Source organism: Pelodiscus sinensis, chromosome 1 (genome assembly GCF_052426305.1).
Source record: "Pelodiscus sinensis isolate ZL-2025 chromosome 1, ASM5242630v1, whole genome shotgun sequence".
In the NCBI taxonomy this organism is placed as follows: domain Eukaryota; kingdom Metazoa; phylum Chordata; order Testudines; family Trionychidae; genus Pelodiscus; species Pelodiscus sinensis.
Genome location: NC_143052.1, coordinates 66,361,902 through 66,386,832, shown reverse-complemented (window position 1 = coordinate 66,386,832; position 24,931 = coordinate 66,361,902). Strand labels below are relative to the sequence as shown.

The 24,931-nt window shown below is 37.3% G+C and overlaps 1 protein-coding gene across 6 annotated transcripts in view; it reads right to left on the bottom strand.

Annotated features, from left to right (window-relative positions):
• Positions 1 to 24,931, bottom strand: part of CNOT2 (CCR4-NOT transcription complex subunit 2) — a 132,614-nt gene that overhangs the window by 18,553 nt on the left and 89,130 nt on the right. For 3 of the 6 annotated variants that reach the window (XM_075931731.2, XM_075931736.2, XM_075931738.2), the window contains 7 exons: positions 23,300 to 23,356; positions 15,406 to 15,472; positions 10,831 to 10,978; positions 10,016 to 10,198; positions 6,475 to 6,554; positions 4,874 to 4,999; positions 2,262 to 2,386 (listed from right to left, as the gene is read on the bottom strand). In XM_075931731.2, the coding sequence (XP_075787846.1) occupies positions 2,262 to 2,386; positions 4,874 to 4,999; positions 6,475 to 6,554; positions 10,016 to 10,198; positions 10,831 to 10,978; positions 15,406 to 15,472; positions 23,300 to 23,356 (786 nt within the window). The remainder of the gene's footprint in view (positions 1 to 2,261; positions 2,387 to 4,873; positions 5,000 to 6,474; positions 6,555 to 10,015; positions 10,199 to 10,830; positions 10,979 to 15,405; positions 15,473 to 23,299; positions 23,357 to 24,931) is intronic. The other 3 variants (XM_075931743.2, XM_075931750.2, XM_025183882.3) reach the window with 1 other exon arrangement.

Here is a 24,931-nt window from a genome sequence, read left to right as displayed (position 1 = left end):
GAGAAGAAAACTGTGAAATGGTTGCTTTCTACTGCTTCTATTTTTCTGTCATTTCTATGTGTTATTTTTGCAGTATCATAGAATGCATGGTGCCATACTGATTGGATACTACTCTGAAGAGTTCAATGTCTAGATGAGACATCACAGGAGGGGGACAATAAAATAAATCAAAGACACATTTAATGGCCACTCGGTGTGCAGCAAATTCAGGAGTAAATCATCAGCACTTCAGCATGCTGCATCCTAACTGTCTAGATGGCTTTTGCTGCTGCACACGAAGTTTTCTACTTAGGGTTTTCTACATAACGCTGTTTCCAATGGTAGTACCTCAAGGTCTCAGGACATATTAGCTGCATAATACTGTGACTTTTTGACAGGACAACTTTTTATAAAATCATATAGTATCAGTTCAATTTTCATCCCTGAGTCTGCTTGTACCTCCTGCTTTGCAGCACTAGCAACTGTAGCAGCTTCCTTCAGGGAATCAAAAGCAAGAATTTGACCTATACAGATAGCAAGTGGCTGCACTCACATATCTTTCAACAGCTTCTTGGAGGCTGCAAAGGATTTAAACTCTTTCAAAAATCCAAGTGTGTAATGTGGATAAATGCTTATTTTAGCAATCGTAATGGTTAAATCTCCCATGGATCTGGTATATTATGATTAGGGTGGTCAATTTATCTGCATTAACACCTACAATTAATGCAGGGCAGGATTAATGCTTTAAAAAAATTAACACAATCACATGTTAATGCTGTGCTGCCCCTTTTCAGTGACATTCCAGTACTTCAAAGGGGCAGCACATTAGGAGCCCAGGATCAGCTGGAGTCCCCAGCTGACCGCAGGCTCTGTGCAGCGCTGCGCCTTTGAAGTACCGGAGTGGTGCTTCAAAGGGGCAACCGAACACGGAGCTGGGTATCAGCTGATCCCCGGATCCATGTTCTGCTGACCCTACGAAGTGCCGCTCTGGTGCCTCAAAAGGGCAGCACACCACAAAGCCCAAGGTCACCTGGGGACTCCTGCGGTGCTCCCAGCTCCTGCGGTACTGCCCCTTGGAAAAGCCACCACTGCATTTCAAAGAGGCAGCTGCACCGAGCCTGGGGTCAGCTGAGGACTCCAGCTGATCCCGGGCTTCCACAGCGCTGCCCCTTTGAAATGCTGTAGCGGCGTTTCATAGGGGCAGCACACACAATTAATCGTGCGACAGCCCTAATTACGATACTCCACTACTATGGAAAATATGGTGCTAGTACACATCAAGGATATTTCCCCTTTTGGCAATTTCTTTGAACAGATTAATGGAAGAGAAATCCTATGAATCATCCAAATTAAATGCATTAATCACTAACCCAAAACTGGTTGCAGTACATAGTTGAGATCAACCACTGTCTTTCTCCACCCCTTGCTGGCCTAATGGGGGCATTTATCTGTGTCCCTTACTGTCTCACATGGTCATTCTGCAGTATGACTGCCCCTCCTGTCAGACACCATCCTTTCCATTTGTGAGAAAAATCGAATTCCAGACATCTCGTTTTCCTGGCACAACCAAAGCTTGACCTTGCTTTAAGTTAGGATAAGAGGAAGCTGCATACCAAATTTTTGTGGTCCTAGTTCTCACTGTTTAGGAGGATTTCTTGAACAGACTCACAGATGGATGGGCAGACACATTTCTAAAATATAGTAAGATAACCAAAAGGATGCAGAATAGTCTTCTGGTTAAGTCAAAGTACTAGGAGTTAGAAAACTTTATTCCCAACTCTGACACAGACTTCGTGTGATATCTGGTAACATCACTTTATTCTTGTGCCATATATAAAAAATGGCGAATAACAGTATTTCCCTATCTCTGGTTCATTGCAAGAGCTAACTCAGTAAGTCCATAAAGAATTCTGAGAATCTCAGCGGAAGCTGCTGTACTTTGCAAAGTATTAATTATTATTATTATGAGAGAGTAACGTGACTAACTGGAAAGAGGGGGCTGAACTGGAAGTATGCCATGTATTAAAACTCAGCATGGAGAATATTAAAGCATTTATATCTTTAATCTAGAAGCAAACTTTGCAAAATGTTCTTCAACTCCAAGACAGCCAACTTGCATTGTACATATAGTGATATTTTTATCCTGAGTAGTTTGTAGAAGACCTTTTAAAATTTGTCACCTGGAAGTACAAGTGTATTTAAATTATTTTACTACCAATTTTAAACTAAGATGTTGAAACCTAGCTACTGAAGGGAATAGTAAAGCTTCAACATTTACTTACAGATTTACTGTCGTCATTACTTGATGTTGGGTCTTTGTAACTTGAGCCTGGTAATGCTGGAAAATCTTCATTGTGTATTGAGAAGTCCTGGGATTGCTCACTTGCTGGTTTTGTTACCATTCCGACTATGATTAAAATAAGAGCAAGTACAACATTAACTACTATGAAAACATATTTTCTTCTGCCACTTTTATGAGCGAGTGGTACAGTGCAATAGACTTTAAAAAAACAGGAAACATGAAAAAGTGAAAGTGTGTTGGTTTACTGGAACTGTACATCACTGACTCAGTACTCTTATTTAAACAAGATGTAATAGAAAACTTTTGTACCAAATTCATAACTAGCACAACTGCACTGTTTGTACTGATGTTACACAAAGAATTAATTAGACCCACTAGTTTTACTCTTAACACTGAACAGCTTGTACAAAATCTGAATAAAATGAGAGGATTTTTAAAAAGTAAATTGATAAAAGAAAGGAAATCGTGTTTTGGTAGTACGGATTTTTTAAAACTGTAATCTGTTTTCCTTTAAATACGGAAAATATTTTCTGAAATTTGATTAGATTTTTAAATTTTAGTTAGATATGCAGGTAATTTGTAACAGAACCTCACTATGTTACACTTGACAGTGACTTAACCAGAGGGAAAACTGCAAGTCTACAGATATCAGCTAGCCTTGATACTCTAACCCTAATTTCAGACATGTAGGTAATTCATACTGGAAGACTGGATTCAACAAGTGAAGAGCAGCATTATGTACTGTACTAATAAAAGGAAGACCTCAGAGGTCAACCTCTTGCTCAGACATTCAGAAATAATATAGTAATGTAGCTGCAAATTACTCCTCAGACCTCTCATGCAGGGTAAATGCAGATAGAAGGAAACCTAGATTTCATCTTTCAGAGTGGTTCTGGATAGCTGTAGATGAATTAAAGCATACCAATAGATGACATTTGACATTTTCCAGTGTTCTAAGGTCAAAAAGAAATCAAAGCTCCTTTTATTTTTAATTTAGAAAATAGACTGACTGAATCCTGTTTCTTCTGAGTATATGGATTCAGGCATTTATAGAAGAAAATAAGATACTTTGGCAAGAAGCTGATTGATATACCTAAGCTTCAGGGGGAAGCCGAGTTAGTCTGTTTTGATATACTTAAGATAAGAGCTCCCCCTCCCCCCCAGAAATTTGGAGAATGAACTACAGAATTTAAGACCCTCTTTCTTGTAGAACCTGGTGATAATTTATATAACAGCAAATGTTACATCCAAGTAAGAGAGAGTATAAATATATATTAAAGAACAAGAAAAATTTGCACTTTGTGGCTAGGCTACCCTGCTGACTTATACCAGAAATCACATGAGAAAAAATATTTTTAACCATTCCACAAGATTAGTAGTGTCTCTTTACTATGTAACCTCTTCCCCCACAAGTGCTGTGTTCACTATTTAAAAAAAAAAAATCAATAGGTAGCATACTATAGGAAGAAACTAGTGTCTTTGGGTATGTCTACACTACCACCCTAGTTCGAACTAGGGTGGTTAATGTAGGCAACCGAAGTTGCAAATGAAGCCCGGGATTTAAATATCCCGGGCTTCATTGCATCTTGCCGGGCGCCGCCATTTTTAAAGCCCCGGTAGTTCGGACTCCGTGCCCGCGGCTACACGCGGCACGGAGTAGGTAGTTCGAATTAGGCTTACACCTCGTAACGGTAGTTCGAATTAGAAAGTCTGTTACGAGGTGTAAGCCTAATTCGAACTACCTACTCCGTGCCGCGTGTAGCCGCGGGCACGGAGTCCGAACTACCGGGGCTTTAAAAATGGCGGCGCCCGGCAAGATGCAAATGAAGCCTAGGATATTTAAATCCCGGGCTTCATTTGCAACTTCGGTTGCCTACATTAACCACCCTAGCTCGAACTAGGGTGGTAGTGTAGACATACTCTTTGATGGTATGTCGTCACAGCTCTTAGTAATGCTGACATTTTAATGTTAATAACTGTACCAGTCAAATTTCATTTCTAAAATAAACTATTTAGGACCATGGCATCCGATCATTTCTGAAGCAGTAGCCACTATAGCGGCTACTGCTGTAGCAAACTAGCCACACTCAAATGGCCAAACAGTCACACTGTTAAAACCAAATAGCCACACTCAACTGGCCAAATAGCCTCATGTGGCTAGTGTGTTAGACACCACGGATTAAGGAGATACATTGATATAATTTGACCAACAGGCAAACAAAGTATCAGAAAACAAAAAAATTAAAGCAATTAAAGTATGCAGAACCCGACTGGAAAAAAATTGCAAAGTTTTCAATCAAAGATCAATTTAAAGAGCTGAGTAGTAACAACTTGCAATAAGTTTGAAGTAAACTTCCAACTGCAGAGATGTTGGATAATGTTTTCAAAAGCATCAAGATGATAAGGTTGTAAGTGTCTCAGTCACTTCTGAAAATATAACTTAGGAGTCTTATCGACTGTCAGTGGGTCCTAGGCACTTTAGAAATTGTTACCCACTGTTTCCTGAGATCATATTACAAACGGCCATAGGTGAATCAGGAAAGCAAACATTTATTTTATTAAACAAAAGTTTTCAGAAATATATTTTCTTACCATAGGGAGCCCGTCCAGCTAATGGGTTTATTAATGGAGTTGGGTTGCCACTTCCTTCCCTTCGATTTCTGTCTGCTAATGCTGGAAAATCTGAAAGGTCCAGTCCAGTCACATTTTCACTTCCATCTAAAATAAAAAGCAGTCTTTTTTTTATCCCCTTGAAATTTTAACTAAGGGACTGCAATACATGAAATAAAGCTTTTCCATATAAAACAATAAAAGGATCAGAAATATTTTTCTTTTCACAAACATGTAAATTCAAACTGATTTTATTAATGTTCAACATACACCACTTCTGTGGCATCAAGATGCAATTTATATGGTTTACAGTGCTAGCAACAGGTGATATGCTGAAGAAATAAAATCTCACCACTAAAGTAGGAGAATACTAGCTTTTCTTATGTTTCAATCAGTATTCTATATAAATTAAAAAACAAGGCCTAGATGGCAAGGATAGTTAATAAGAGAATTTTTTATTTTAAAAATAGCAACTCAGTAATATCTGCCAGGAGCCTGGTAACTTCTGAATGTGACGACATATCTGCAAATTTACAGGACTGAATTTAACAGTGGTTCCATAGTAGGAAAAAGAGACCAAGCCAACAATAGAGAGCTACCAGCAAAAAAGGGCTTGGCCAGTAGTGGTGGCAAAACTGCAGGAGTCCTTTAATCCTCAATAACTCACAACAAGGCAGAAAAACAAAGCAAATGGAGAAGATATATAGGGAAGTCGGGAGTTATGCAAGAATTCTGATTTGTAATTGGTATCAGAATATACACAAAATGTTGAATTACAGGTCTATAATGCCATCACATCATTCTAGTGACCACACAAACTACTTGAGCATTACCCTTTTACTTTATGACATCATCAGTACTTTTAAGATGTAGTTATAACCATGTATTTATATACAGAAAGCTTAGTATTGCTATACAAACCAAAAGTAAATCACTTTTCTGGATTAATTTATACACAGTCTTCTCAATACAAATAAATACACTGGGATTCCTAGAAATAGTCACAAAGCGAACTACTGATTTGAAAGGATCATTTTTATATCTTCCTAAGAGGAGTTAGAAATAAGGGAAGATTTCTAAAAAACAATTGTTTGTTATAGTAACTTCCATCCATCCAGATGAACATTTAACAGGATCATCCCTTTCTTATCCCCAGATTTTTTAACTATTTTTGACTTTGAAACTGAATAGCTGTTATGAATTTGTGTATAAAAACTTAAAAAAAAAAATCAGGAAAAATCCATGCAAAACAAACTATTTTCAGTGTAACTGAAGTTTTTCTACTTTGCCTTAAGTAATACAAATATCAATTCCCAGTATTTCAGGAGTATTATTTTTATGCCATGTTACTGCTAAACAGGTTTTATATTTTCCCTATGATCTTAAAAACCGAATTACACACTTGCCACAAAGATAATGTGCATATTCTTCAGTAATGTGAACAATTCTGTACAAAGTTATGAATAATTACAAAAATTCACAATTTGAGATAAAAATATTTGTAACAATTTTGGGTTTTAACTAGCTAACAAATACCTACCTTCTACTGTACTTCATGCTCTACCTATTTAAAGGAAACTCACCTGTTCCATTAAAAATGTTACTTGATAAGGAATTATTCATTCCAAATGCCTGATTCCTGTTCATTCCAAATCCAGACATACTGTGCCAAACAAAAAAAAAAAAAATAAACACTTTCTAACTTCAACTGAGTGGGAGAAGACAGGGTGAGAAATGAAAATGAAGACACTTGATTAACACCTCACTTGAATTACTACCAGCTAAGAAACCTTAATTTTTTAAATTCAGTTTTCACTGTTTTATTACTTCTCACTTGTCCATTTTTTTTATAAACAATGGGGCAAAGTTTACTTAAGACAATTTTATTTACAATTTTTAACAATGGAGTATTAAGAAAAATATGATAGACTTGAGGACAACAGAGCCATAGGCATTAAAACATGGGTTCATAAGTGAATCATGACAAAGTTGGCAATTTGACAAAATTATAGTATCTATGGATAAACAGAATAGAGCAGACACCTAATTGTATCATGTACCTTAGTAAAAACAAGTAAGTCAAGAGGGTATTTTATCAACACGGCATGGACATATCAAGCCCAGATTAACTCCTAGTTTCTCCAATGCTTTATTAATAAAAGCAAATAGGCCAACGTTAAAAAAAAAATTAAAAAGGCTATCCCACCTAACCTTTTGGGTTTACGATTACCCATATGTGGGCACACATCGATCAAGGAATTAGACAACTCACTTTGCATGCTAGGAACCATAATCATACTAGGAGGAACAAATGAAATTATTTTTAGTTCCCCTAATTCAGTTCAGGGGTATGAGTGGAGGAACACTAAGTGCAGAAGGACTTCGTTCAGCTTGGCTTCAGGTGGTGAATTTAGAATACATTAAACCCTTTGATGTCTAGAAAACAGATTTCTAGCATCTTTTGGCATTCTAGATCAGGTGAAAACTGACAGGATAATCAATCCTGATGTAGTTAGTAAGGGCATGCAATATAACCTATTGATATGTAGTGCTTTTCATACAACGTATCTCAACAAATAAAGTACAGCAATTAAAGAGTCCTCAGATTTCAGACATATACAAGAGGTCAGACAGCAGGATTAAAAATTGCCTCAAGATTATTTTCCATGCGTTATTCAACGTCACATGGAATAGAGAGTCTCTTTAAGAAAATGGAAGTAGTTGATCAGGAGAAAGTTAAATAACTTCTAAATTCCTAAACAGCTAACACACTGTTCAAATTGGGAAAACTTTTGAAGAGATTATTTTATGGATGTGACTATCAATTATGTAACTGTCAAGAAAATACATAAAATCTTCATGAATTTTTAACTTTATCCAAGATAACACTAAATTTACAGACATGAGTACCAACAGTGGTATCTATAGTATAACAATGTGTATTTATAGACTTATCCGTGTATATTTGCCTTTGAAACCCAGTGAAAAACCTCACATTGGAAAGATCTTCCACAAAAATCAGTAACCTGGAACCTAGGTACTAGTGATCATCCCTTCCTAAATGGGAGAGGGACGCAAGAAAACAATGCATGTACATAAAGGATGAAGACAATTTGAAAGCTACTGCAGAAGGATCACCATGCACCTTTAAACAGGAGGGTATTTGGCTGGCTGAGAACAGTGCTTTATGGAGAGAGAGGTTTAGGGAGAAATGAAAAATGCTGTAAAAGGGGCAGAATGTTGCTGAATCATCACGTCGGAATGAAGTTTGAAAAGGAGAAACACAGTGATGGGAGCCTACCTTCTACACAGACCAAATAAGCCATATGCTGCAACTCATCGTTTAACCGTAGTGTGGATGTAAAAGTGGAGGTATTTCACAGGAAAGATGCACAGTGACTGGATAAATGACTTGAAAATAAGGTTAAGTATTGGGTAATTGACTAATCGAATCGTCAGTGCATTTTTGCATCAAATATACGATGAATTGATAGGGCACCTCCGTCTTCGAAGTGTTACAGCTGACCTCGGGCTCCATGCAGTGCTGCCCTTTTCTCCGCCTTCCCTCTCCCTCCCCCATTGCCTCTAACAGAGGCAGCAAGGCGGGGGGGCCGGGGGAGCAACTAGCCAACTATCCTGCCGACTAGTCCTTCACATCCCTACTTGGAAAAGAACTAGAAAAAGGTGTTCGTTAAAGGAACAAACAGGGGGGCAATTGGGGACTCTTATAATGGTATGTCAGGGAGCCAACCCCTCATTCTTATAGCCCACCTTAACCTTCTTATATGCAGGAGTGGATGGTAAGGTCCCTGTAATAGATTTGCTGGAAGTACAGGGATGGAAAAGAGGGGGAGCTAGAAAAAGCCCACTCCCTTCCTCCCTGGTCGTTATGGAATAAACCTAGAGGTTAACTGCATTGTGCACTGTTACCTGCCTGATAGACCCGGATATCTAATAATAAAATTGTGGCCTGATTAAACCCAAATCAAATGTCTCCTGTCCATTTTTTGGTATAGCGAGGAGAAAAAAAAAAAAAAAAAAAAAGAGGCATCTCTATTAAGGTTAATGAGCCACTCTTTCCCCTCCCTTCCCCCCAAACACAACACTAATTGAATTGCACCTTTATTTGTGATATTCATTAGAGTTAACATAGTAAGATAGCCTAGAGTGTAAGAGGACCAAGACACCCTTCTCATGCCACATAGCAGAAATCTGAACTGCTGCCAGATCCCTTCTATGGCTGGCTGAGGAGATCACCAAGATCATCTTCTCTTAAAGTGGACAGGAATTGCACAAATTAAGAGATTCAAAAGCTGTACCTTGAAAATTTATCTCCCTCTCATTCATTCAAGTAACATGAATTACTTGGCAAACTGTACAGGGATATAAATGAAAAGGTGGGGATTGGGAACACTGCCGTTGGATAGTCATGTCAACATAAAGTGTGGTAAATGAGTTATAACCAAACTACAGTAGTGGTTCTTTTTAACTATTTATATAAATATTAATAAATAGGTAACTTCAAAATCAATAAACATAACAGTAACATAAGGTAAAATAAGCTAAATTATTGATGATTCAAGAGCTATTCCTCAGTGGAAGGAAAGGAAAAAACAACCCGCTCTTTAAAAACAACTGACTAAATATGCATTTTTTCAGGAACAGTAGTGGATGACCAATGGTTAAGCAAAATTTAGTTTGAAATCTACATATGACTTCTGCGTAGCCTTCAAAGTAGATACACCGGGCTAGTCTATATTTGCAAGTTACTGTGCTGTAATTTTCTTATTCAGGAGAGTGGAAACCAACAAAACACCTTCCACAGCAAGTTACAATGCTGTGAAGTGCCAATGTAAACAGGTTCGCGGTGCTGAGAGCTACACTTCTAGGACTGAGAGCTACTCCCCTTGTGGAGATTGGTTTACCTAGAGTGCTGGGAGAGCATTAAAGCTCAGCCATGGCAGCTCTTTAAACTTGGAAGTTTAGATAAAGCCACAGTCTCCTGGCAATAAGACTTCATCACTTCAAGCTTTAAAATAAATGGATAAAACTAGATTTTTATTTCAGAAATATTGCTGACTATGACATAACTGCACATACATAGTTTGACCAAATCAGTCTTACCTGTTCACAGTAAAAGGTTGTCGAGAGGGTTGCTGCTTTGGCATACATATTATGCTAGGCGAGCTTCTGTTTGGGCTGCCTAACCCTGAACTGCTCATGCTGTTTGTCCTGCTTGGAATTCCAATGCCCTGACCAACCTGGGAGTGGTTCATCATATTCCTAGGATTCATAGGCAATATACCCCTGAAAGAGATAAAACCACCCAAAAAGTTGAACCTATACAACACTGTTCAATTTCAGTAAAGAAATTAAAATGAATGATCAATTTTTAGGCTGCCACAAGCTAGATTCATGAATAATTTCAAATATGGCATCTCTTATATAATTAGTTCTCAATAAATTGTACAGAGTTTTAGGCTTCTTTAGAAAAGCCATATGCCCCTTTCATATAAAGAGACGAGACAAATCCTTGGTCAGGTTTAGTGTAGAATACATACAAAAAATTTAAAGCGAAGTAAAAGTCTTCTGAGTGTAAATCATATAGCTTAATCCAAAGTTTTTAATATTATTGCTTCTGTCCTACTACTCTGATATCCTGAATGCTGTATAACATGCATATAAATTTTAACCACACATTTACTAAAGCAGACAAAAATTATGTTGTGTTCCTGCAACAAACTTTGCAAGTGAACACTATCCTTACACATATAAACAGTGTATTACAAATACCATTTCCCTCAGCGTAGTCAGTGATCCATAAAAAGAAATAATTTCTTTTTGATTAATTAGAATGTAAAATAGTTTAGATAAAATATGCTTAAAAATGGCTCTGCAGAAAACCGCAATTGCAAAAATTATCAGCTACCAATAAATACCTGCTCGGAGATGGAGGCGTATGAAGTGACATTGTTGGTACCCCTGTTGTTGGCGTTACGTGGCTCGGTAACTGAGTGCCTTGTGATAAGCTGCGATTTAACTGAGGGGTATTGTTGCTCATTCCCCTCATTGGAAGGCCTAGTGCACCTATTGAAAAAAAATTCAGAGGGGTGGAAATACGTAGCAATAAGGAACAAAACTGTTATCCACTTGGTGCAGATGGGAACTTAGTCTAATCTGACAATCTAAAAAATATTAGTGTAATACTGCAAGAAAATGCAGTAGAAAAATAAAGTCCTTATTTACATAATCTAAACTCGGTTATTTCAAGTATGCCGTCTTTTCGTAATTTTTAGAAAAAAGGCTTTTTATTTTAAAGCTTTTTGTATTTGACAAGTACTATCAAAATTGCATTTCCATTGATATTTGCCTTCTGCAGTTATAGATTTAACTTTATATCAGTAATTTGCAGATTTTATGTTCTGACTTGTGTATTACCCTTTGTACCAAAATACAGCGTTAAAACTGAAGACATACTATAAAAAGTGTGTCCTGACGCTCATTTTAGTTTGAAAATTTAAATTATGTAAGTGATAAAAAAAAAAATCTTGAAAACAACATTCAGAAACACTTTTAAAATAACATTGTTTTGCTTGTTTCTGTTGGCATCATGTTTATTTTCTAAAAAGCTAAGTCAAACAGCATTTTACATAAGCATTAAAAAGAATATATATTTCACTAAGTCCACATGCTCTTCACTCCAGCATTTTTAAAATTAAAGAAAAATTCTATTTTAAAAGACACTTATATTATACACTTATAGAAAAATATGTATTTGGAAAAGAGCAGTAGTTATAATTGGACCATGCCCTCGGACCATGCCCTCCATGGAAAACAAATATTTCTAGAAAATTTAGAATTTTATACTAAATAGAGTATATTGAAATTTTACATTAATTTAAATTAGAAAATCCAGTTTCAGAAAGTTATTTTGAAGAACTTCATTGGAAACTTCTGTTAATAAAACTGATTCAGTATAAGTGGATACACATTGGTGCTATGTTTAAAACACTATTTCATCTCATGCAAAATAGTACAAACTTCAAATAAAGTGCTTCTTCTTGACCATAGAAATTCAGTTTCTGTAATTAATTCTAATGTTCTGAAATTAAGAGAAAAGTGAGATTTTAATTGTCCACTAATATAAATAAAATAATTGTGAATGCCATACTACATGTTCAGTATTAATGGGTTCAAACACAAATGCTTCACCATAAATGTGTGGGTGTATACAGCAAATAAAGAAAGCATTTCAGCATGAAAAAAAATAAAATGGAAACTCACATTATTTAAAACAAATTGGGACAAAATATTCTGTAGAGAAATGCTTTCTTCTGATTTCTGAGGACATTTCAAATGTTGTGTATGACTTACTCTTGATTCACAAATCAATGTTTTTATTTCAAAATTACATCAAAATACAATAGAAAGGAAAATATAATGCAATATAAATGGGGAAACAAAACAAGCACAGATAACAGTGCAGCAAAAAATATTCCTCATAACTGGTCCACTGGTTTGGTTGCAGGGTGAAGTGCTCATATGAAAGTTAATTGACAAAGTACTACTAATACCAATTTTGGATACAAGTTGTATATACTTGGGTTAACGTTATTAGAAAACAGGCCGGGGAAAGAAAAAAAGGCCAATGGAAAACGCTAATCCTAACACTTTGAAAACCACAATGCAGCCAATACTCCATATTATAACTAATGTAAATCCACAGATTTTACAATGACATTTCAAGGATCAGACTGGATATCATTTCAAGGATATGTGTTTGTTTACATATATTCAGATATAAAAATGTATAGCTGGCAATTGTGGAGAGCTGAAATACTGACTGTGTGGGTGGCAGTTGAAATCTATTTTTCTGTCTTTTGCTTTCCTTTGTTAATATGCTTAATTGTTAAAACTTAATAGGTTCGTGTGACTTCATTAAAAAAAAGGCTAATTTTGTGTGTGGAAAATGGTTTAACTCAAATTTACAGGAGGGATGTTAGATACCATTTAACTGAATAATGGTGTAGCCACACAAAGTCTTAGCGGTTACACACTTATTTGCTGGTTCCCAGCGGTGGTAAAAGTCAGGATCCCATGCAGACTGGCTCCTGCCTGCTGCCCCGCATTGCTGCCTCTGATACAAAGACAGCAGTGTGAGGCAGCAGCAGCACCTGTTTGTGGGTGGTACCAGAGCTTCGCCATAGGCAGAGGCTGTTTCACCATCCCACAGATCAGCCTCTGTCCACAGTGAGCCCTGGCCTGCCACAGACAGACTGCTCCAGCATCCCACCTGCCCTGCCTACCTATGTGAAGGTAGCAAGCAGGGCAGGCAGCTTCCTGAGTGTACTGGCTCCCTCCTGCCCCCCTCTATCAGAGGCAGCAGTGCACAGGGGCAGGGGAAGGCAGCTCCATGGGAATCCAGTGCTTGTGGAGAGTTGGCTTAAAAGACGGCTCCCCATGGGCACCGGCTTCCACATCCCTACTCCTTGCTGCCTCTGGGGAGGAAGTCCGTGTGGTCATTTGGATTATCTGATAAGAGCAAGATTACCTATTCTTTGTTTATACAACTACACACTAACATTCTTAATTTACAATAATCTGGATCTGTACATCTCCCAGAATAAGTCACATTAAGATGCCTATTGAAGCAGGTCACAGAATCAGAGCTGGAAGAGACGTCAGGAGGCCATCAAGTCCAGCCCCCTGTCAAAGGCAGGACCAATCCCAACTAACTGCCACTACTCTAATATGGCTGGGACATTATCAACCAAACAACCAACCAACCAATGAAGGTGCCAATGGTTATTCTTGGTTCTGAACATCCAACACTCTGGTCATCTGAAGAAGTGGGCTGTGCCCATGAAAGCTCATGATACCATCTGCATGTTTTGTTAGTCTATAAAGTGCTACCAGACTATTTGTTGTTGTGTAATTTTTTTTTTGTTAACGTTGGCATTATCAATTTTATTCCTCCGAACAACATTTTAATGGTTAAACAGCAACTAGTCCAAAGCATGGCTCCCCCCCCCCCTTCCAGATTTTGGGAAGAAATAGAAGCTTGTTTTAATATCACCTTTTGGTTTCTGCTTTAAGCATCATCACTCCCCTTCAGATAGATTGCACTTTAGGCATCTCACAGCCAGAACTAATTGAAATATTAGCTTGTTAAGAAAAATACATTAGATCTGGGTGACTTAATGGGCATAATGAGTAAAACTGCTATGGATAAAAAGGTACAAAAATAGCTACAGCTCCAAATCGTAAAGATAGTGGAGACTAAAAAACAATGCCAGATTAAGGCCCCAAAAATGAACATAAGGTATCACTCTCAGACTGTCTAGAAATGGATTTAAAATTCATCATTGGAATGAACATAACAGTATGCCTAACAATCAGTATGCCTAACTCACCAACAATCTATGGGGGCAATTACTTTCACTATTAAGAGATTAAATATTATTCAAAGGAAAACTAAATACCGTACTAGAAAGACTGAATCTTCTAGGAGAAATTACTTGTGCCCAGTCCAGCTAAAAATGTCACTTGCTAAAATACCCTAGTAAATGCTTTGAATTAACACACACTGTCTCTGTCAATGGAAGTTGACTAGAAAATTCTAATCAAGTCTATTTAAGAGGTGGTACAACACTTAAAATCCTTCTGTAGAGCACATAAGTAGTCTTCCTGCTGCTGCTGCCAATTTAAACTTTTAACTATTGCAGGAAAAAATGGGGTGGAGAAGAAATAACAATTAACCTTAAATATTTTCCCTAGCTTTACTACCTCACAATTTACAGACCGAATTAAGGATCACCAAATTCAGACGTTACACCTTTGTGGGTATACAATACCACATTACAAATCAAACTGTATCTGTTATTTGGAAAACTACATTTATTTTGACCTATTTTCTTAGTTTTCTTTTTAAAAGTCATGGCTAAACCACAGATATTCTTTATATCAGTGTTTCTCAACCAGTGGTACGAGTACCCTTAAGGATACTTGAGAGAAGTCTGGGGGGGTTAGTTAACACAACTAAAATTTGGAGAAAACAGAATTTTTGTTTTAAGTTTTACAGCGCTTTATTATTTTTGTACTTTTTACACCCAAAAATTTCATTGCCTGCCCAGCTACAATTAAGTTGTTTAAACAAATGTGTTGCAATGGTAGAAAAAAATTGTGTGTGTCTGAAAACTGTAGGTACTGAGGGTACTTTAATTTTTTTGTAAAGGGGGTACTTTATAAAAAAAAGGTTGAGAAACACTGCTTTATGCCATATTTACTTATAGATTACTATAGGTGATATAGAGCATCAAATCATGGCAAATGCATACAAAAACTAACAACATATTCCTAAAATGTATCTGGCACAGGTCAAACAAAGACATGTAATGCCTCCTATGTAACTAACAGAAAAAAAAATAATAATATGCATGTTCTTGCTCAAGATGTAGAAGTGACACATCAATACAACATAAAATAAGCATATCAGTAATAAACAGAATACTTACTTTGTTGCCCGTATAAACTTGCCCCAAACTGAGACAGCTGACCTGATGTTGATGGTGATGCCAGCATCTATATTTAAAAAACAAAGAAGAGTTGTTACTAAAAGAACAAAGATACTTCATTGCTCTAAAAAATGGTACCAAAGGTTTGTAAATATCATACTGATATTAATATCAAACTTAATTTTCAATGGTCTTAAATATCCTTTTCAGTTACTTAATGAACAACAAATACAACCATGCACATATCGCTAGAAAAATCTTTCAGGGTACAGAGGATAATTTAACAACTCAAAGTAGAAAGAGTCTAGCCAGAGGAAAAGATACTCTGCATCTACACTTTACTAATAACAAAGAACTGATTTAGAACAGGAAAATGTTAAGGAAGCTTGGAACCAGTGACCATAAGCTACCTGCATTCAGTATAGAAAGGGATGGGTTCACAGAACAGTGCAGTCATTTTAGGAAAGCAAATCTGGAGGAAAATAAGACATCCATTAAAATCCACCAGTGTATAAAACTTGTAAAATCCAAGAATGTGACATAAGCGAGGCATGACAAATCACAATTCCTCTGCAAAAGAAAAATACAAGGAACAAAAACCAGCTATTGTAACTTTATGACAGGGGTGGGGAATCTCAGACTTGGGGGCACCTGGATCAGGCCCCCGAGGCTCAGAGCTTCCCCCAGCATTGGGGAACCTACACTGGCACTTCAACCCCTCCTCCCCCATCTGTCTCCACCGTGGGACTGGAGCACACAAAATCTACTAGCTTAGGCTCCACTAGGCTCTGGTGTACGAGGGGAATGTGGGGAGTATCTTTCTCCTTCTCAGTTGGGGACCCACAACAATGAAAGTTGATTTTTGGGTGGGTTTTTTTGGGTGGCCCCCCAACTGATCTGTGGGTCAGTGACCCCCGACCCAAAAAAAGGTTCCACATACTCTTGCTTTATAAGATAAAGACGAAGTTAAAAGAAAAACCTGCAGTGGAATTTTTGTTTCTATGGCCAGTAAAATAATGGAACAATGATTCGGAAAAAAAATTATAGTAGAGGATAAAAGGAACTGTATCTAACAGAATGGCTTACTAAAGCACGAATCTTGAAAGATAATGTTTTTGAAGAATTATAAAAGTAATCACATTTATTACACAACGATTTGAAAATATAATTCCAATTGTCTTGGTCTGAGAACAAGGTGGAAAGTCTATAAAAATGGCCATTGAGCCAAAAGCTATGTACTACTCAGTTTGGGAAGTCTAGCTAAGCTAATTATGAGTATATGAGAAATCCTAACTAGGAACATCCAACTTACCAACCTCCCCCAGAGGATATATGACCAGATTTAAATCTTCCAACACTTATACTTCACCCCCAAAAAAGGGAAAGGAGAGTTCTTATGGTTTTCTATAAGGCTGTTTCAGACTGAAAAGAGGTTGTCTTTCTTGGATACATGTCACAAGAAGGTAGCTGTATAATACAGTCTTGATATGTTATATAATGATAGTGTGAACTTATTAGATAGAAATATTTATAGGCTATGAAGGTGCTTCTTGTTTTGTATCTGGTCTACCCTATGATGCTGATAAAACGGATTCCCATGCCATTAGGAATGTCTCAGACAGATGTTTCTATCTGATATTCCCATTAACAGCTGTTTAAAATCTTGTCTTTTTTTGCCATCTTCTAATCTTTCAGATCAACACAAACATTCTGTTCAGTTCCTAGCAAACACATATATTAGCTTTTTAGAATGACTATTTATAATCATGGTTTCTGATTTGCTTCATACTTCACTTGAACTTGGTTTAGCAAAGTAGTGATAAGAAAATAGTGTATACTATTTAAATTGACTTTTGAGAATTCAGGAAAGAATCATTTTCATCTAAAGGCATCAAGTTAGTGACTAGGGACCTGATTCAGCAAGGTATGTAAGCACATATGTATGTTTAAACATGTCAACAATCTAATTTAAATCCACTAATTTTAGGTACATGCTGAAGTATGCTGCTGAATATGGGCTCTATTTTATAAGAAACTGCTCACTTAAATAAAGATAGGGAAAATACCCATGGAATTCTGGTTATTGAAAATGGATAGGTTGGCAAAACTAAATTTTGTTATTCTCAAAACATCATAAGAAAAAAGCCCCAAAACATCCCTAAGGGATGTGTCTATCTGAATGACAAGATTACCTCAACATAATTTTTCTCGAGATGGAAAAATTAAAGGAGGCACCTTACACACATTGAAGCAGAGCATTTTTGGTATTTCTGGCTGTGAAGGCAAATAAAGAGTTTGTATTTTTTTTCTCCATCACAGCAAATTTAATCAAACCTGTCTACGGGAGGCTCAGAAAAGTTTTTCATAGATCCTGAAAAAACTCATCTACTTCTGGTTGATCTCTGAGTCCGAGACTATTTGATCTGGATTAAAGATGGAGGGTAAATCTTTGTGTAAACCATTCATAATTCTCTGACTAACACATTTTCTGCTAATAAGGATGCCTTGGGAACTAGGTAGAGTTGCCAATAATAATAATAATAAAACCTCAGACTCAATCTACTGCTTCTGTGATTTCAACAATGTTTAAAATCTAACAAAGTATACAAACAATACATACACTCTTTGTGGTTTTGGAAGCGTATATGGAGAGAATTTAAAAAAAGATCAGATGTCTTGCTGGAGTTTAAGGTACTTAGCGACTTTGCTATTAAGTTAACTGCAAATAGCACTGGATTAACTCACATGATCCGACTAATATTGAAGTTCTGGCCTCTTAAAAATAAAGATATTGAAAGGACTCTGGGTAGTCTGGAAATCCAAGGAGAAAATTTTCCTAAATTCTGTACAAGTGATGCTTTAAAAAAGGAAGTGTTGTGCATGCTCAAATACTGTTATATTGTCCATTTTCTTTCATATATTACTAATCCTCTGAGAAGGACATAAACAGTAAATTTTAATAGAAATGCTGATGTGACGGCTTTTGCTAGTGTGAAAAACAAATGAGATCAGGAACACCTGCATGGTAGAGAGAACTGTGATCTATAACATTTTTGATTTTGTCAAGCCACGCATGATGTTGGAATGGGAGAAAGCGTGGCCAAGAATATGGGTGAAGATGGTATTAAGTTGCGTTTGTGACTCTCTATTCTTGGACCAGCCAGGCCCCTGCCTAGGCCCCATACACAAGTTAAAGGAACCCCAACTGCTTGTGGTGATGAGGAACTGGTTCCAGCAGCTATGAGCAGTTGGATCACAGATATGGTTTGACCACACCACACCACACTCTCCTCCCATCATCCCTACTACTTATGCTAAGGCTTTTTTTGGGTTGGGAGCCACTTGACCCACAGAAAAATCCATCGGTGCCACACAAAACCTCACTGATCTGGGGCCCGGAAAGACACTCCTCACATTCCCTTCACATACCAGATCTGGGGAGGGGAGGAGGTATGGGGGGGGGGGGCAGCCTAGTAGATTTTGTGTTCTCCAGCCCCATGGTGGGACAGCGAGAGGATCTGGAGCACCAGCACAGGCTCCCTAATGTGTGTGTGTGTGTGTGGGGGGGGGGGGGCACATTTGCATTGGGGGTTAGAGCCAGGCAAGCCCGAGGCCACATTAGGCCTTTGGGCCTGAGGTTCCCCACTCCTGTACTAGGGTATGTAATAACTAGCGATGTAGAGATCTACACCACTCAGGTATTCATATAGTGGAGGAACACACTGGTGATCAGAGCCAATTCATTTAAAACCCCTTTGCATTACCAAAAGAGTGACAGCACAATAAAGAATCAAGCACCGTATTTCTAATGTAAACTTCAAGTTTCAGTCCTACTTAATACAATTCTTTGTTACAGTAATTTAATTTTGAACTGTTTATGTACCGATATTGATTGCCATTAAAAAGTCAACATCTAAAAACAGTGCCCATGCAACAAAGTGAGAAAATGGTAATACAGGCAGTCCCCGGGTTACGTACAAGATAGGGACTGTAGGTTTGTTCTTAAGTTGAATCTGTATGTAAGTCGGAACTAGCGTCCAGATTCAGCCGCTGCTGAAACTGACCGCCAGTTCTGACTTACACACAGAATCAACTTAAGAACCCCAGGCGTCCCCAAGTCAGCTGCTGCTGAAACTGATCAGCAGCTGATTCCAGGAAGCCCGGGGCAGAGCAACTCTGCCTCGGGCTTCCTGTAGTCAGCGCTGGTCAGTTTCAGCAACGGCTGACTTGGGGACGCCTGGGGCAGAGCAGCTATGGTGCTGCTGGGTTGCTCCAGTAGTGCCCAGAGCGGCACTGCAGGACCAATCGGCAGCACCCCAGCTGCTCTGCCCCAGGGTCCAAAACAAAAGCCTGGTCTGCTGGGGGGGGGGGGGGGGGCCACACTAGCTGCGCACCCCCCCCCCCCAGCAGACCAGGGACACGGGGAGCAGAGCCACAGCAGTAGCGGGGTGCCGCGCCTCTGAGGCTTTGCTCTGGCAAAGCCTCAGAAGCGCGGGAACCTGCCGCGGCTGCCGCTTCAGTCCCAGTGCCTGTGGTCTGCTGGGGACCGTCCCCAGCAGACCACAGGCACCGGGACTGAAGCGGCAGCCGCGGCAGGTTCCCGCGCTTCTGAGGCTTTGCTCTGGCAAAGCCTCAGAAGCGTGGGAACCCGCCCGGTGCCCCTGGTTTGCTGGAGACGGTCTCTAGCAGACCAGGGGCACCGGAGCAGCTTACGAACGGGGCTCTCTCGCCCCGGAGCTCGCAAGTAGCAATCCGCCACCTCGACCCCTGGGGCGAGAAAGCCCTGTTCATAAGTGCGGATCCGACGTAAGTCGGATCCGCGTAAGTCGGGGACTGCCTGTATGTTGCTTAAGTAAAAGGAAAAATGGATGGCAAACATTTGCAAATGTTCCAACTTATGGACAGCAACTATATATGATTGTCAGGAGATAACAGAAATTTGATTCAATCAAAGATTGTTTGATGTGGCATCCTAGAGTACGTATTATTAGGAAATACAAGCAGCTTAATAGTCGTATTTTACCTAAACTGCTGGTGAGACAGAAAGGCACAGAAGATGTTATTAGTTAGCCAGTGTATCCTTCATGATAAACTATCTAACATATTTGATTTTGTTAAACTCATTTGTATTTTACAGCAATATATAACCTTAGGCCATCATCCATATTACAACAGCCTTAGATCACAATCAAAAAGCCACTGTCACAGGTGCAATGCTAAAAATAAAATTAAAAAAAGCAAAGATGAGGCAATGGTACAGCCAACTTGATGTCTTGCATTACTTTGTGGAATGCTTTGAATAATTCATAGAATATAAAAATTTACAAATTAATTGTCTCATATACATAGGTGTTCATTGGTCTGTATAATGTGGGGCACTAATCTGATAAAAGCGTCAATTCCTAGGAAAAACATCAAATACAAGGCCACTTTCCTCTTTGAGCAATTGACCTAATTCACATACTTAATTTTTTTAAATTGTGCAAACAAAATTAAACAGGAAGTACCAAAGACTACAACAAACGAGGCAAGAAAGTCAAACTGTAAATCAGATGGCTACAATGCAACTCTTATCACACAAAACTCTTCTCACCCCAAAACAGTTGTGAGGTCCAACAAACCTCAGGTGATTTTAGACTGAGATAGAATAAGGATTTTCATTAAACACATTATCTGTCAAGAAACAACTAGATAATGGTTTCCTTTCCATTCTTAGTGATGAACCAATTTCTATAATACAATACATGCCTTTATTACCTCCAGACTGGTTTATTACAATGCTATTTATTTTGGCTTGATAACATCAACCCTGAAAAAGTTGCATGCACATTCATTTGAAGTTCCTCAGAAGTATGTGAAATGATCATGCTCTAAAGCTTCCTGAAGTAGCAACTCCTTTCCTAGACAGAAACAGTGAATAAGTCTACCCCATCAATTAAGTCCATCTAACTTGTGGTTGCTTGGGAAGAGAGGGGGCCTTTTCACATCCCTAAGCAACTTAAGTGGTCCACATCGGCACTATGTCAGCAGGAGATGCTCTCCCATCAACAGAGTTTACATTTCTCTCAAAGGTGAAGTAATTATGCCAATATGAGAGCAGTTTGCTAAAGACACACTCTGCTGACAAGAGACAAGCTATAGCAGCGCAGCTGCACCCATATAGCCTTGTAGTATACACTGGCCTACTGTAAGTTGTAGAGCTGCATCAGTCCAGTACAGCAAACCTAAACTCAGAGGAAAAAGTAGGGAAAAAAAGCCTAAGCTGCCTCAGAACTGAGAGTGAGCAAGCTTAAATCCACAAATTATATCCAGACCAATGGATAGCTAAACATGAGAGAAAGGTTGATAATTATCTTCTTAGACAGATATGTACACCAACACTGGATAATCAATCTGTAGCTGTGTTCCTTTGTTTTTGTTATTTATACAGCACAATTACCATCTGAATGTCAAAAGTAGATTAATCACAGTTTTCAAGGGAGACACCACTAGGTTCACGATTTAACAAAATCAGAAGTTAAAGCAACAAATAATATAAATAATCTAGATTTGTAATCTGTTTTATTTTTCATTTTATTAATAATTTTCATTGCATCTTAAAATTTTATTTTAAAATAAACCACTGTAAAAGTTTCCCTTAAAATTAGATCTAACAAGCTTTTACAAAATGTAAGGTCAATAAAAATGATTTACGTTAGTTATTAACATTTAAATGAAGAGTTTTAAATCAACATGTACAGTGAAGTATTTGCCATGTTCAAAATATTTATAAGCACTGAGATTTTGAAGTAAAAGTAACTACTGACTTGCATTGTTTAACTTGAGGAAACATAAAAAATAAACTGTTTAAATAATGAAAAACTAACTGATTTTTATAATTTTCATTTTTAATAGTTAAATATGTAAGTGATATCATTAACAAGTTTGCTAATTTTTTTTTTTTTACAGTTTAGCATCTCTTTAAAACTCATATTATAGTACACTAAGGTATGCAATACAAGCTATTAATCAGACAAGAGATTACTGGGAAAATTGTAATTTGGTATTATTGAAGATGCTATGAATGATTGATACTAGGCTAATAAAACAAATATTTTTATCAGATTAAGAGATTGGCAATAATTAATTACTAGATGGATACTGAAGGTGAAAGAATGAACACTAACAAGTAACAGCGCAATACATTCACTATATACTCAAGCCAATTTATAATACAAAAGCATGGAAGAGGAGCATGATTCCATACAGTCAGTGGTGTCTAGTCCAAAACACCACTTCAAGTTTTAAGACTGATTTGCATTTACCAATTATCTTTTAGTGTTGCTTTAAAAGTAGATGTGTTAGACATAGCTTTATATTAAGGAACAGAAAGACCTGCATAATTACTTAACTCTTGTAACTAGGCTTGGCATAATTCAATTTTTATTTTTCTATGGTTTTGAGAGATACTGCTGTTTCTATTAATCTCTTTTAGATTTGTATTGAGTAAATATTCACAATTGTGGAAAAATATGGGTTGGGGATAGACAATTATTTAATGAGATTAGACATTTGCAATTAAAGAAGCTAAAGCCTTAAAACTGATCAAACACAAATTGTCAATATCACAAGTAAATATCCTTAAATCAAAATTCGATGTTCTCAAGCAACATTTTTCTTATTTTGCATATCTTAATATTTCTATTCTAATTTATCAAAAGCTTTTTTCATTGGTTTCTTTATTGGTAAAAGACATTTACCAATATAAATTTAATCCTTCCAAGCATTCTTATAAACTACTTTAAACAAAAGTTCTTAATCAGTAGTTTGCTGATAAGTTAATAATTCTACCACAAGAAACTGATTTTTCTATTTCCTTTACTATATACATTCCAGTTTGTAAAATAAAAATTACCTGTAATTTCTTAAAATGTGACTCAGAGATGCATTTTACTTCCTCCCTCTCTGCAAACTGAAGGACAATATAAAGTACAAAACATGAATACCTGTTTTCCTCTCTAGCCAAGTAACATTGATTTATGTATACATGCCCAAACTAGATAGATGAAACACAGATATTAACTTATAGGTAATAAATATACGTAATACAGTATACATTCTGTAAATTCCAATCATGCAATGTAAATTTATTATGAAAGCAGCTGTAGCAACTGTTTGATAAACTTGTACTAGAAATTGTTACAAGGTTGCCACATGTTTAACATTATACAATTGATGTTTATATCTAGTCCAGATAGCAAAATCCAAAACATATTACAAACAGATACAAAAGGATCTCACAAAACTGGATGAGTGGGCAACAACATGCATTTTGATAAATGCAAAGTAATGCAATTGAAAAATATAATCCCAACTATACATACAAAATCATGGGGTTTAAATTAGCTGTTACCAATGAAAGATCTTGGAATCATTGTGGCTAGTTCTCTTATAGCATCCACTCAATATTCAGCTTCAGTCAAAAAAGCTAACAGAATGTAAGGAACCATTAGGAAAGGGATACAACGACAGAAAATATCACAATATCTCTATACAAATCCATAATACACTCACATTTTGAATACTGTGTGCATATCTGATCACCCCAACTCAAAAAAATATTTATTGGGGTTTGAAAAGGTGAGAAGAACAACAAAAGTGATTCTGGGTATAGAACAGCTTCCATGAGAAGAGAGTAAACAAATTGGATCTCTTCAGACTGGAAATTAGCTGACTAACGGGATGGTGGAGTGGGGGTAGGATCTGACACAGGTCTATAAAATCTTGATTGGTGTAAAGAAAGCAAATAAGGAAATGTCATTTACTTCCTTCACATAACACACAAACTAGGGGCCACACAAATTAATAGACAAGTTTAAAAAATAAAAGGAAGTACTTCTTCACACAACACACACAGTCAATCTATGGAACTCCTTGGCACAGGATTTTGTGAAGGCCGAAACTAGAGCAACTTTTAAAAAGAACCAGGTAAATTCCTGGCATAAGTCCATCAATGGTTATTCATCAGAATAAGAAAGGATTCAATACCATGTTGTGTGTGTCCCTAGCTTCTATTTTCCAGAAGCTGGGAATGCATGTTAATGGATAGATCACTTGCTTGCTTGTTCTGATCATTCCCACTGAAGCATCTGGTATTGGCCACTGTCAAAAGACAGCATATTAGGCTAAGCTGGACCACTGGTCTTATCCAGGATGGCTGTTATGCCCAGCAAGTAATTTTGTCAGACTGTTGTCAAATGATTGCATTACACCTTTTCTTCATCTCTTAGAAAGTTAACAAAAGATTTATCATAAGAAATAAAAGAAGACTGTCTCTCTGATCTCTCACACAAGACAGCAGGCTCCCATCCCCATTGCTTTATGTTTGCAATATCATAGCTGATTGTATGGAACTTAAGTTCTGAGGGCTATAAGGTAAGCAGGGAAATTAGTTTGAAATAATTTAATTTTAAAATATATTTGAAATGTTTTTTAAAAACACACATCTCTTATTAACATAAAACCTATTATGCTAATTTATTTTTGC